This window comes from Ylistrum balloti, unplaced genomic scaffold, assembly GCF_031769215.1.
Source record: "Ylistrum balloti isolate Yb309-2 unplaced genomic scaffold, AGI_CSIRO_Ybal_v1 Utg369922, whole genome shotgun sequence".
Taxonomy (NCBI): domain Eukaryota; kingdom Metazoa; phylum Mollusca; class Bivalvia; order Pectinida; family Pectinidae; genus Ylistrum; species Ylistrum balloti.
The window spans coordinates 311,599-325,269 of NW_026782039.1; the positions used below are offsets into that span (position 1 = coordinate 311,599).

Below are 13,671 nucleotides of genomic sequence, written 5' to 3' on the forward strand. Positions count from 1 at the left end.
AGCCAGGGGTCCCGGGTTCGATTCCTAGCGGAGGCATTGAGATGAAAAATGACCTCTGTTACATTGGTGCTCATGTAGGGACCCGGGAATAGTACTTAGCCATGCCCCAACGGCGTCGCTGTGACCCCTGGAAACTTGTGGACGAGTTATTCCCTAGAGGGGGAATATGTAACCCTGTGACAGTCTTCATTATTATTTCAATGCTACCGCTAAGATTCGAACCAGGGACTTTTAGTTTACTCGTCTGAAGCTCAAACGATCGAGCTAAAAAGGTCTCTCTTGCTGAACAGTATATTTCGGCAGTATTATAGGGTTACATATGTAATATCGTAATAAAGAGTAATGTGATTTTTTTACCAGTCGGCTGTTTCACCTCTATGAATTTTTACATAAACTACACGTTCTACTTCATCATCGTAAGCAACAACAGCAGCATCGTCATTTCTTGAATTGCTGGATTTATTGGAGCTAATATTACGTCTCTGTGTTCCAGATTGGGCATTGAAGTGTCTAAAAGTTAAATTTATTTTATTAATATTGGAATCGGGCTCTCCATGTACGACAATGTTTGACAGTATTGATATAAGGGAGGCAACTCGTCCCGTTTAATAAAATTAGTTAGCTTCCTGTGGCGAGTGGAACCGACACGTGAGTTTGGGGTATATTTTGTTTTTCTTTATGCTTGTTAAGAGATGATGATGATGATGATGATGATGATGTTCATTTTGTAACCGTTTGTCTATCCCTTTATGATGAGGAACTCCAGGCGTCTACAGATGTAATTGTTTGTGAGTTCTAGATATTGACCGGTACTTGGTAATCTAGTTCGTCTTATCTGTGGTTCTGTCTTATTATTCCATGGCTACAGACCAATAACTCAAGACAGGAATAAAAGTTAACGAGTTTATTAGTTACAACAGACAAATAAACATGGAGATATTTACAATGATGAACAAGATACACCGGCTCCGACGACGGCTATGACTTTACTTGGTCACACTACCAGTAAATTCTTACTATCATAAAACAACTGCCACCCAGTTGCCCAACCCTGGGATATGTAACACTACCGAAAACCCTAACAGAACATAATAATAACTTTAAGCAACTGCCTGCTAAGGGAAAATACCACCCAACCCAGAGTAATTTTGAGGTCTAAGGCCGAAAGAGTCCTACATACCTTTCTAGGGAGAAAGAGAGCTGACCAGCTACATGAAAGCTACTGCCAAACTGACTAATACCACCCGAACACTCTGCTATACAGCTAAATTTAATAATATGCCACGAAGTACACGTGAGACCTGTCACCTGAGTAGGTATAGTAATGTACAGGTGTGGTGACAAGTGCCTAAAATATTAACCAATCAGAGCCGTCTAAATAATAAAAGTGGAAGGGAATCCCCAAACTGGAATATCTCTAGTAAACAAACATGGCGGCGACGTAACAGAACTCTGACAACACATGACAGACACAATGATTTAACAGGGCGTAAGTACAATGAACTCACTACTTTTACATATGTAAACAAACATGTACAAGTCTTGTTTTTGTTCGAAACGCCATCGTCATGGACTAAGTTTTATAAGGTGAATAGTAAAATAACATCAATATGACAAGTGTGTTTAACAATACACGCGTCTTAAGCCTTATGTGATCCGTCTACTGGTGGTGATAGTATGATAATGTAGATGTTTAGAATACAGATCACCTTACATGTCTCAACCCGATACTCCAGACAACACGGACCGTAGGGACAGGGAAATGCATATTTCAGTCGGGTCTGCCAATCAGAAATCGAACCCGGGTTTCCGGCATGATGATCGATCGGCTCCGCTAACTGAACAAAATCTCGGGAAAGAGACCGAATTTAACGCTAAGTAACACCGACATATCGGCTATATGACAGAGACCGTATTTATACACTATAAACTGGACCGACACTCTCATCGATCTTAAAGCTAGGAAAGTTGGCATTTATTCATGGATAAATGTCGATCCTGTGCTTAACAGAATCCTATAAATATCTTACTAACTCAACAAGCTGCCTTATTTGTTTATATATCTCAATTGTTTATTGTTTATATGATATTTAACGTTTCTGATTTAGTAAATTACATTGTAGGCATCAAATTTATTTAATAATGTCTTTATTATTATTTCTCATCTGAGTGGTCGGGGCGCAATGGTAACGCACTCGCCTTTCATATAGCCGTCCGGGTTCGATTCCTGGAAAGGTATTGGGTCAATTGTTGTAAAATAAATAAAGTTTATAAATGCAATAATATAGTATTCAGGCATGACGATTCAGCTATTTTATGTAATATGTGTTAAGTACAATATACAGGGTCAAGATTGCTTCATGAATTGATCACAACTTTATAAATCTTCAACGCCCCTTAGTTTCCATTTTTGACACCATTATACACTTGTGAAATATACCGGTTTATTTTTATTCGTTTAATATGTTGTTTGAATCTCGCATTAAATGTTTAAGATGTAAGTTGCTAACTGTAAACATGTGTACAATTTAAAATGATTGATTATAAAATCATGGTACATAATGATCCTAGTTTGAAATGATCACTTCTCTGAGAGAATCATTTAGTTTCCTCTTCACAGGACTCCAACGTACTACCAAATACATGCAATTAATTAGTAGTTACAAAACTTCCTCTTTTCCACCGAATTTTAGATTTATAGACATATAAAAAGTTTTTGGTTTTCTCAATGTATATTTAATCTGTTTTGAAAGATTTCACTGTTTGTACCGATTACCGATTTTGTTTTGTTCGAAGAAGTTTTTCCATATTATGACTGGGAACAGACTAGAATGCTTTACCTTATATCTAGCTTATATTGCTATAAACATAGCTCGTTTCGAATGACTTTTTGTATTTTGACTATGTCGTCCAGAGTACAGGAAAATACTCTGATTTGCTATTGCAAATATTAATATGCAGCTATTTCTACGTGATGCCATGGGTTACGTCCCTTTAGCGCTTATCCCATCATATGTACGTAAGCGCACGGGCAGAATAGAGCCAGAGTGAATTTAGTACTCAGTAGGTATCGTTTTACTCGGAAACCCGTACAGTCATAGTTATATAGGTATCTGTTGCAGTCTCCTTAACAGTAAGGTACATAACATATCGGATTTATTTCGAATTTAAATCCGTGATAGCATAAATATCTAAATCACTAACAAAATTAACCACCTTCAACGATTATAATAAAGTGTTACAATTAAGTTCAACAATATCTGTTGAATAAAAACATCATATTTGATTGTATGAGGGCATATGGTCAGTTATTTCGAATGAAGCGCCGGTAAATCCCCAACTGAGAGCCCCTGTGGTTTACCCGGACAGGTGTGAACTATAGCCATCTCTTTCATGTACTAATTTTTCATCGTCGGACTTAATGTCCTATATGATTTCATACATTACTGCAGTCAATACACGAAGACATCATCTGATTTGGTCAGGGGCGTATGATAAAGTAACTCATTACATTAAGGAAACGAAGGACAATGATTAGAACTTCTGTTCTGTAGCAGTACTTCTGACAGTACCATAGCAATATTGCTTATATTTCAGGCCGTAGATGATGAAGACCACATGATTTGCTGGTGATGTTTGATTGGTTGCCGTTGAAAGAAGCCGATATTTGATTGGTTCGTGGTGGATGGCCAGAATGTGGAGCAAACTCATTGCTGTATTGGTAGGCATAGTGGCGGGATTATGGTGGTGGCAAGATTTTGACGAAGGTAGATATAAGTTTTAAAAACGTGAAAAAGTCACCAATACATCGATTTCTTAGGAGATGAAAATTATTTTAAATTTTGAATGTAATATTAAGGAACGATGCCTTGCATGACTGGTTACGTAAATTTATACCAAGTGAGTTGTGAAATTTGATGTTTGATAAGAATTTTCATTATACCGCGATATTTTTTTGATGCTTTATTTTAAAGAAATGGTTCACACTGTTGTTAGACATATTATAAGGATATGTCAAGATATGATTGAGCTTGGGTTTTCTTGTTACCGGGATGTGTTGCATATCATTTACTATTTATAACCAAATGTTATAACTACATGACATCAAGTACCTACATTGTGTAATGAAGTGTTATTCCTCAAGAATGACTTGTCACAGATGTGTTTACTAATAGAAATTCTTACAAATCTTTTACATCGAGTTACATTGTTATAATTTTTTACTGTATTGATTATGTTTGTTAGAATCATGAAATGAACGGACGAAACTTCGAAAGATATGTTCCTGAAGTTTAGATAACCCAGTTGTAGACTTGCATGTGTGAAGAGGACTAATTTTTACATATCGATATTAAGGAATCACAGAACTTCTTTTGTAGTTCTTGTCCATAATTCTGAATGTCGTAAGTCTGACCTCCTGGATTAGTGTCGGTAATGTAAAACGTCAAACAGTACCACCCCTAGTTACTTAGCTAGTCGATGGTTGTTTATCGCCTCGACATCCATCAATTGAAGACATACACAGTAGTGTGAACAAAAATGGAAGTTAGTAACAATACGAGTAAAACTTGTTGCTGTAGGGGTCATTCGAGGTAAGCGCGTGCTTGTGACGGGTGCCTCGACAGGAATTGGCGAACAGCTAGCCTATCACTACGCTCGGATGGGAGCCAGTGTCATGGTAACGGCGAGACGGACACAGAGGTTACAGGAGGTAAATATGCTAGGAATAAAGAGTGGAAGAAATCATGTGATTTGATTTTATCTCAGATTATAAATGCAGTTAATTCATGGTATTTCCTTTAATACGACAGCATTTTTCTTCTGTTCAGTTTTGATGATTTCTGTGTCAACAGGTGGTGACCAAGTGTAGGGAGCTTGGAAGGCCGGACGCCATCTTTGGTTACGTCACCGGTGATATGTCTAATATGTCATTTACAAAGGAACTAATAAATGTAAGCGTGATTACGTACTGCATACATGTATGTTTTCGTTTTAAAATATTGATTGCGAACATTGATTGTAAAGAAGTTAAATTGTTGAAAACGTGTCCAAATATGACAGGTTTTACATATCTCTTTTTGGCCAATATTGCAGGCTCTGCTGGTGGTCAGTACAGGTTTCGGCGATAGAGTGAGCTCTACTGGTGGTCAGTACAGGTGTAAGCGATAGAGTGGGCTCTGCTTGTGGTCAGTACAGGTGTAGGCGATAGAGTTTGCTCTCTAGGTGGTCAGTACATATGTTGGCGATGGAGTGGGCTCTCCTGGTGGTCAGTACAGGTGTAGGCGATAGAGTGAGCTCTGCTGGTGGTCAGTACAGGTGTAAGCGATAGAGTGGGCTCTACTGGTGGTTAGTACAGGTGTAGGTGATAGAGTGGGCTCTGCTGGTGGTCAGTACAGGTGTTGGCGATAGAGTGGGCTCTCCTGGTGGTCAGTACAGGTGTAGGTGATAGAGTGAGCTCTACTGGTGGCCAGTATGTGTGTTGGTGATAGAGTGGGCTCTGCTGGTGGTCAGTACAGGTGTAGTCGATAGAGTGGGCACTACTGGTGGTCAGTACAGGTGTAGGCGATAGAGTGGGCTCTGCTGGTGGTCAGTACAGGTGTAAGCGATAGAGTGGGCTCTGCTGGTGGTCAGTACAGGTGTAAGCCATAGAGTGGGCTCTGCTTGTGGTCACACAGGTGTAGGCGATAGAGTGGGCACTACTGGTGGTCAGTACAGGTGTAGGTGATAGAGTGGGCTCTGCTGGTGGTCAGTATGTGTGTTGGTGATAGAGTGGGCTCTGCTGGTGGTCAGTACAGTTGTAGTCGATAGAGTGGGCACTACTGGTGGTCAGTACAGGTGTAGGCGATAGAGTGGGCTCTGCTGGTGGTCAGTACAGGTGTAAGCGATAGAGTGGGCTCTGCTGGTGGTCAGTACAGGTGTAAGCCATAGAGTGGGCTCTGCTTGTGGTCACACAGGTGTAGGCGATAGAGTGGGCACTACTGGTGGTCAGTACAGGTGTAGGTGATAGAGTGGGCTCTGCTGGTGGTCAGTATGTGTGTTGGTGATAGAGTGGGCTCTGCTGGTGGTCAGTACAGTTGTAGTCGATAGAGTGGGCACTACTGGTGGTCAGTACAGGTGTTGGCGATAGAGTGGGCTCTGCTGGTGGTCAGTACAGGTGTAGTCGATAGAGTGGGCACTACTGGTGGTCAGTACAGGTGTAGGCGATAGAGTGGGCTCTACTGGTGGCCAGTATGTGTGTTGGTGATAGAGTGGGCTCTGCTGGTGGTCAGTACAGGTGTAGTCGATAGAGTGGGCACTACTGGTGGTCAGTACAGGTGACCAGTATGTGTGTTGGTGATAGAGTGGGCTCTGCTGGTGGTCAGTACAGGTGTAAGCGATAGAGTGGGCTCTGCTGGTGGTCAGTACAGGTGTAAGCCATAGAGTGGGCTCTGCTTGTGGTCACACAGGTGTAGGCGATAGAGTGGGCACTACTGGTGGTCAGTACAGGTGTAGGTGATAGAGTGGGCTCTGCTGGTGGTCAGAACAGTTGTAGTCGATAGAGTGGGCACTACTGGTGGTCAGTACAGGTGTAGGCGATAGAGTGGGCTCTGCTGGTGGTCAGTACAGGTGTAAGCGATAGAGTGGGCTCTGCTGGTGGTCAGTACAGGTGTAAGCCATAGAGTGGGCTCTGCTTGTGGTCACACAGGTGTAGGCGATAGAGTGGGCACTACTGGTGGTCAGTACAGGTGTAGGTGATAGAGTGGGCTCTGCTGGTGGTCAGTATGTGTGTTGGTGATAGAGTGGGCTCTGCTGGTGGTCAGTACAGTTGTAGTCGATAGAGTGGGCACTACTGGTGGTCAGTACAGGTGTTGGCGATAGAGTGGGCTCTGCTGGTGGTCAGTACAGGTGTAGTCGATAGAGTGGGCACTACTGGTGGTCAGTACAGGTGTAGGCGATAGAGTGGGCTCTACTGGTGGCCAGTATGTGTGTTGGTGATAGAGTGGGCTCTGCTGGTGGTCAGTACAGGTGTAGTCGATAGAGTGGGCACTACTGGTGGTCAGTACAGGTGACCAGTATGTGTGTTGGTGATAGAGTGGGCTCTGCTGGTGGTCAGTACAGGTGTAGTCGATAGAGTGGGCACTACTGGTGGTCAGTACAGGTGTAGGCGATAGAGTGGGCTCTGCTGGTGGTCAGTACAGGTGTAGGAGATAGAGTGGGCACTACTGGTGGTCAGTACAGGTGTAGGCGATAGAGTGGGCTCTGCTGGTGGTCAGTACAGGTGTAGGAGATAGAGTGGTCTCTCCTGGTGATCAGTACAGGTGTAGGCGATAGAGTGTGCTCTGCTGGTGGTCAGTACAAGTGTAGGCGATAGAGTAGACTCTGCCTGTGGTCAGTACAAAACTATATTTTCTTGGACAACAATTATGTTTACAAGTCTGGTATTTTTTATGAATTGTTTTTCCCGTTTGATTCAGCATAAATTATGTCTTTGACATCTGACGTCAACTTATCATGAGAGCACTGTTAAATTTCGTATACATGTAAGATTGTTACCCTTTCCTTAATCCATTCTTACCAATACTTAGCGATACACAGTATCGTTGATAGCAGTATACCGATCTATCGATATTGGTTTGTATAAAAGGCAGATATGTTAAATTTTATCAAAGTAGTAAAATTACCCAAACATAATTCCATATTTCTTGTACTGAAGGAGTCCATACAAAGAATGGGTGGCCTTGACTATCTACTGTTGAACCACATTCTCTCCCAAGATCTCCATTTTTGGAGTGGTGACGTAGACGATATGGCCTACTTGGACAAGGTCTTCGAAGTCAACTTCAAAGCCTACGTGCACCTGGCATCGCACGCGCTTCCAGAACTAGAGAAATCCAATGGTCACGTGGTGGTCTTGTCATCATTTGCAGGTGTGTGCTTCAACCTTATATTAATACATGTGTCATGTTACATACTTAAGACACAATTAAGAATGTTACCGAAAGCGAGACTTGATTTTAATGGTTGCTGTTATCTGTGTTTTGATTTCCGCACAGGTAAATCAGCCCCGCCATTTTCAGTGCCTTATGCCTCGACCAAGTTTGCATTGGGTGGATTTTTCAGTGGATTGCGACAGGAACTTCGAATGAAAGACAGCAGTGTATCTATAACCACGTGTACTATTGGATTCATAGGTAACACACCTTACTGTTACAGTTAACTCGGTCCGATTAATTACAGTTACAGTTAACTCGGTCCGATTAATTACAGTTACAGTTAACTCGGTCTGATTAATTACAGTTACAGTTAACTCGGTCCGATTAATTACAGTTACAGTTAACTCGGTCCGATTAATTACAGTTACAGTTAACTCGGTCTGATTAATTACAGTTAACTCGGTCCGATTAATCATAGTTACAGTTAACTCGGTCTGATTAATTACAGTTACAGTTAACTCGGTCTGATTAATTACAGTTACAGTTAACTCGGTCTGATTAATTACAGTTACAGTTAACTCGGTCTGATTAATTACAGTTACAGTTAACTCGGTCTGATTAATTACGGTTAACTCGGTCTGATTAATTACAGTTAACTCGGTCTGATCAATTACTGTTACAGTTAACTCGATCTGATTAATTACAGTTAACTCTGTCCGATTAATTACAGTTGCAGTTAACTGGGTCTGATTAATTACAGTTACAGTTAACTCTGTCCGATTAATTACAGTTGCAGTTAACTGGGTCTGATTAATTACAGTTACAGTTAACTCTGTCCGATTAATTACAGTTACAGTTAACTGGGTCTGATTAATTACAGTTACAGTTAACTCTGTCCGATTAATTACAGTTGCAGTTAACTGGGTCTGATTAATTACAGTTGAAGTTAACTGGGTCTGATTAATTACAGTTGCAGTTAACTCGGTCTGATCAATTACAGTTGCAGTTAACTCGATCTGATTAATTACTGTTACAGTTAACTCGGTCTGATTAATTACAGTTAACTCGGTCTGATTAATTAAATCGCTTAATATAATACTCATTTAATTTAAACCTACATCACTATTATCTGTCATATTACCTTATGAAATGTTTGAGTCATTATTGTTACTGAGATCGGAATATTTTGATCAAGTTTTAAGCATGTTCTATTAACAGCATCTTTGTGGTAAAACGACCATGGTGAGAAGTTCTTTTTAGGGAAACACAAATCACTGTGGCACCCTGATTTTTTTTAGACGACTCAAATCTAATGTCACATGAAGTATTATAAAATATACTTATTCTAATTAAGTCACTTGCCAAACTTATTTAATTTCGGGTCAATTTGGTGTGATTGAAAAATATCGGCCAAGGTTTGTTTCTCTGCTTCTACAAGAAAATTTTGATACCATACTCTATAAACAAACCAGTTATATTGAGCAGATGAGCAAATATCGTAAAGTTTTTATCTCGATGTACTTTTGCCCTAGTATCTGTGAAGATATTTCTTTTGCTCATATTCTTGAGCAACACTCCGTTTAGAAGGATTTTTGTGTGCAGCTCTGAAGTCCAATTTTGCTCTGAAATCCAATGTTGCTCTGAAATCCAATGTTGCTTTGCAATCTAATGTTGCAAACGAGGAGCAGTATTTATCCTTACATTTATTTCTTAATAACCATAATATGTTATTAACCAACATATTTGGTAAAGACTTTTATTCATTAAAGATAATCCTGAGGAATATAATTATGTCTTAATTGGATATACATGTAGTTAGACACTCTTTACATCTTGCATGAAGACCATTTTCTGTTTCGTTGAGCGAGGGACTAAAGTCGATGAAGCATTTAAAAAACACACAGGGTGCTATATATGTCATTTCGTTGGTTGCAGCAACAGACAACGCAGTTGCTTCCTTTGCTCGGATTCGGAATGGAGCGCCACTACAGCGCATCATGGGATCTGCAGCCACTCCTTCAGACACCGCCCTGGATATCATTAGGGGAGCCGCTTATCGGCAAAGGGAAGTGTACACACCCTTCCTCCAAATATACACAACATCGTTTATGAATAATTTATTCCCTAGTCTTATAGATTACATTATGCGATGTATATATAGTGATTGATGTAACGCAAAAATTGAGGAAGAAGATTGGTGATCGTCTTTTGCGCAGTAAAACATTTACATTATAAATCCAAATTTTTAGTGATCTGATTATAAACATATTCTTCACTGTGCCTGAATTGTCGTCATTGGTATTTCGAGGAGGATTTCCGAAACAGGCTTATGCCACAACAATAGTGCTCCTTATGACGGTCTTTGAGACTGAATACTACAACTACAACACTTATCCATTTCTGGTCACAGATTTTATATCTGTGTCAAGGCTTCAAGGGGTATCATTTGATGTCAGTCAGGGCAATGGCCCCTTTCCCGGGTTTTTAACACGTGTGTAGACGCATGGGTCGCTGGTAAGGACTTTCTGTGTAAATCTAGTACCGTCTCCTAGGTGGACAAGAGATGACACAGGTACTGTCTTCTATGTGAACTAGAGATGACACAGGTACCGTCTCCTAGGTGGACAACAGATGACACAGGTACCGTCTCCTAGGTGGACAAGAGATGATATAGGTACCGTCTCCTAGGTGGAAAAGAGATGACACAGGTACCGTCTCCTAGGTGGAGAAGAGATGACACAGGTACCGCCTCCTAGGTGGAGAAGAGATGACATTCCATATAAATGTGATTTTGCTCAGGATGTACATGTGCCTTGTTTTCGAGGTCGGTGTCACAGTACAACGGGTTACGTATGTCAAATTCTGATGAGGACAATGTGTCCAGTGTGGTAAGGAAACCTCTTGATAAAACTCTGTGTAATGTATCATGTTGTGGTCCAAAGTCTGGATCGTCGTCGGAACGAATCCGTGATTGAATGACAATTCATTCCCTTTTTTATTTTCATTTCAAAGATTTGTAGTAATATGGTAATTGACTAACGAGTCACAGATGTGACTTTTGTTTTTGATTTACTGATGTTTTGTTTCTCATTCTTTTTTTCAATATTTAACAATGGTCATCATGTACTAATAAAAATAGTCTATGCATTGATGTATGTCATTTACAAATTTATTATCAATACCAAAGAATAAAATTGTTTGTTACAATAGATCGTGTAAAAATGTGTCTTTCACTTGTCCATTCTCTTTCCATATTTACCGGATCATGTCCGATCCGGTCCTTCCACAATCCGACGGCGAATAATCTGACTGTCCTCGCTATCCGAGCATTGGCTATCATGGTACAGGGATTCCGACCGCTGTTCAGCTGGTATTTTAAGGTATCATGGTACAGGAATTCCGACCGCTGCTCAGCTGGTATTTTAAGGTATCATGGTACAGTGATTCCGACCGCTGTTCAGCTGGTGTTTTAAGGTATCATGGTACAGGAATTCCGACCGCTGTTCAGCTGGTGTTTTAAGGTATCATGGTACAGGAATTCCGACCGCTGCTCAGCTGGTGTTTTAAGGTATCATGGTACAGGAATTCCGACCGCTGCTCAGCTGGTGTTTTAAGGTATCATGGTACAGGGATTCCGACCGCTGTTCAGCTGGTGTTTTAAGGTATCATGGTACAGGGATTCCGACCGCTGTTCAGCTGGTGTTTTAAGGTATCATGGTACAGGGATTCCGACCGCTGTTCAGCTGGTGTTTTAAGGTATCATGGTACAGGGATTCCGACCGCTGTTCAGCTGGTGTTTTAAGGTATCATGGTACAGGGATTCCGACCGCTGTTCAGCTGGTGTTTTAAGGTATCATGGTACAGGGATTCCGACCGCTGTTCAGCTGGTGTTTTAAGGCATCATGGTACAGGGATTCCGACCGCTGCTCAGCTGGTATTTTAAGGTATCATGGTACAGGGATTCCGACCGCTGTTCAGCTGGTGTTTTAAGGTATCATGGTACAGGGATTCCGACCGCTGTTCAGCTGGTGTTTTAAGGTGTAATTGATTACTAAAGAAAGATATCAGCACTAATAGTGCTCCAAAAGTCACGTTTGTAATCACCATGATTGCAGTCCGGTTTATCGAGGTGATCAGACAATGGAAAAGACTGGAATAATAAGTTTACATACAATATTACATGACATAATCAGTGACTGACATGTTGTGGTCTTCACACAGGCTGTTACCTATGAAATACATAAAAAGTCCAAACATGCACTCGTACTAGTGTCTAATACTGGGAATATGGAGGAGGAACAGGGGGCGTGGTAGGAACTGGTACGTCAATCAAACAGTCCGTATCAGGTCTAGGAGGTGGCGCTGATGGTTGGTTTTGGTAATGTGCTCGGGTATATTGAGGAATATACTGAATCGTTGTCTCCCCTATTGGAGGATTCGCGCGTGCAGCTGCAGGATTGGTGCGTCCATTATTCAAATTTTTGGAATCACATTCTTGAAGTATTCTAAAGAATTCACCGTCCTGACTCTGAAGAACAACGAGTCCAGGTTCCAGTTCATGTGCATAAATCGGCGTCATTGGAAAACCTTGTTTGGGAATGTTCGAGTTCGGCCTTTCTTCTACCCAGTCACAGCATTTCCACAGGAAGGCTACTAGTACAAGAAACATGGCCAGCCCTATAATTGCCACGAAGAAGTTTTGTATGCTATAGTCCCATCTAAAACGGGGAATAAAAATATACATAAATGATTGTCACGTTTAAAAAAAACCACTCCTCCCCAGACTACAGAATTACAATGTACAGTTTTAGTTCAATTAGTTCTATTGGACAATTACACAATATGTCAAAACAAATAAATAGATAAGTAAGACAAACATGATTTGTCATAATTAAATCGTTATAATATTGTACATATTTCTTATGATTTAAAGCAGTAAATATGAAATTACGGGATTAATGGCTGTGGCCGATCTGTTGTAGAATGTTTCAGACATACGTGAACGATGTAACATCGCTTTATCGAATTCTCAAAGCACAAGATGTATATAATGAGTCATACACTCTCGACTAAATGCATGAAACGTCACCTTGTCAATCTAAATTATCCATCTATAAATAAAGAAAAACTCACGGCTCGACCCAGAAGGCCTTTTCAGGGTCCATATCTGTTGTGTTATTCATCTGTATCTATCAGCGGACTGGAAATAAAAACGATTGTTATACTGAAGCATGTTGAAAACAATCTCATCGAATGTTCACTAACCTGCAGGTAAGATAGCGACATATTGTATCGATCACCTTGTGTGATGAAAGGGCCCATGAAAGATTTTAAAAGGTGATTTACTGTTGTGGTTGCGCACAACGCATCGAAAGCTTTGTGCGAAATCGTCCGCACACTCGCACTAAACAGTATCTAGCTGTGTTATAGTATCGCACGTTTTGTGCAGTTTGTTGCAAAAAGTCGTCGGCTAAAAATGAAATCTCATATAACTATATGGCGATCACAGGTGTATCAGAATTGATCGGTGAATAGTCATTTTAAATTCGGCATTCTCGAAATGACACTGGTTCCTCGATTAGTTAGTCTTTCTATCGTTTAGTTTCACATCTCAGAGACCGCGAGTGGTGTGCCTCGGGCAAAAATACCTTTATATGTGTACCCAATAGGTAGCCCGTTTAATACACACATCACTTCATATATATACCCGAGTATACATTTATTTTTGTTTACAAAACAGCGAAATGATAGAAAAATT

At 40.7% G+C, this 13,671-nt stretch overlaps 2 protein-coding genes across 2 annotated transcripts; one reads left to right on the forward strand and one right to left on the reverse strand.

Moving 5' to 3' along the window:
• The first annotated feature begins 1,453 nt into the window (after positions 1–1,453).
• Positions 1,454–11,026, forward strand: LOC132546944 (hydroxysteroid 11-beta-dehydrogenase 1-like protein). Its single transcript, XM_060210673.1, has 7 exons — positions 1,454–1,489; positions 3,598–3,767; positions 4,581–4,711; positions 4,854–4,952; positions 7,694–7,907; positions 8,034–8,171; positions 9,849–11,026. The coding sequence occupies exons 2-7, from the start codon at positions 3,686–3,688 to the stop codon at positions 10,079–10,081; spliced, it is 897 nt and encodes a 298-aa protein (XP_060066656.1). The 5' UTR covers positions 1,454–1,489; positions 3,598–3,685; the 3' UTR covers positions 10,082–11,026.
• A 1,160-nt stretch (positions 11,027–12,186) lies between these two features.
• LOC132546935 (uncharacterized) lies at positions 12,187–13,096 on the reverse strand. Its single transcript, XM_060210663.1, has 2 exons — positions 13,047–13,096; positions 12,187–12,631 (listed from the first exon to the last, which is right to left on the reverse strand). Exons 1-2 carry the CDS (start codon positions 13,094–13,096, stop codon positions 12,187–12,189), a joined length of 495 nt encoding a protein of 164 aa, XP_060066646.1.
• Between the last annotated feature and the right edge of the window lie 575 nt (positions 13,097–13,671).

What these genes read in the sequence shown, in the direction of transcription:
- LOC132546944 (XM_060210673.1), top strand. Translation starts at nt 3,686, where the DNA reads ATGGCCAGAATGTGGAGCAAACTCATTGCTGTATTGGTAGGCATAGTG. An exon ending in GTGGCAAGATTTTGACGAAG is followed by an intron (nt 3,768 to 4,580) that starts GTAGATATAAGT and finishes TTGTTGCTGTAG; the next exon opens with GGGTCATTCGAGGTAAGCGC. An exon ending in GTGTACTATTGGATTCATAG is followed by an intron (nt 8,172 to 9,848) that starts GTAACACACCTT and finishes CGTTGGTTGCAG; the next exon opens with CAACAGACAACGCAGTTGCT.
- LOC132546935 (XM_060210663.1), bottom strand. Translation starts at nt 13,096, where the DNA reads ATGAATAACACAACAGATATGGACCCTGAAAAGGCCTTCTGGGTCGAG. An exon ending in AAGGCCTTCTGGGTCGAGCC is followed by an intron (nt 12,632 to 13,046) that starts GTGAGTTTTTCT and finishes TCCCCGTTTTAG; the next exon opens with ATGGGACTATAGCATACAAA.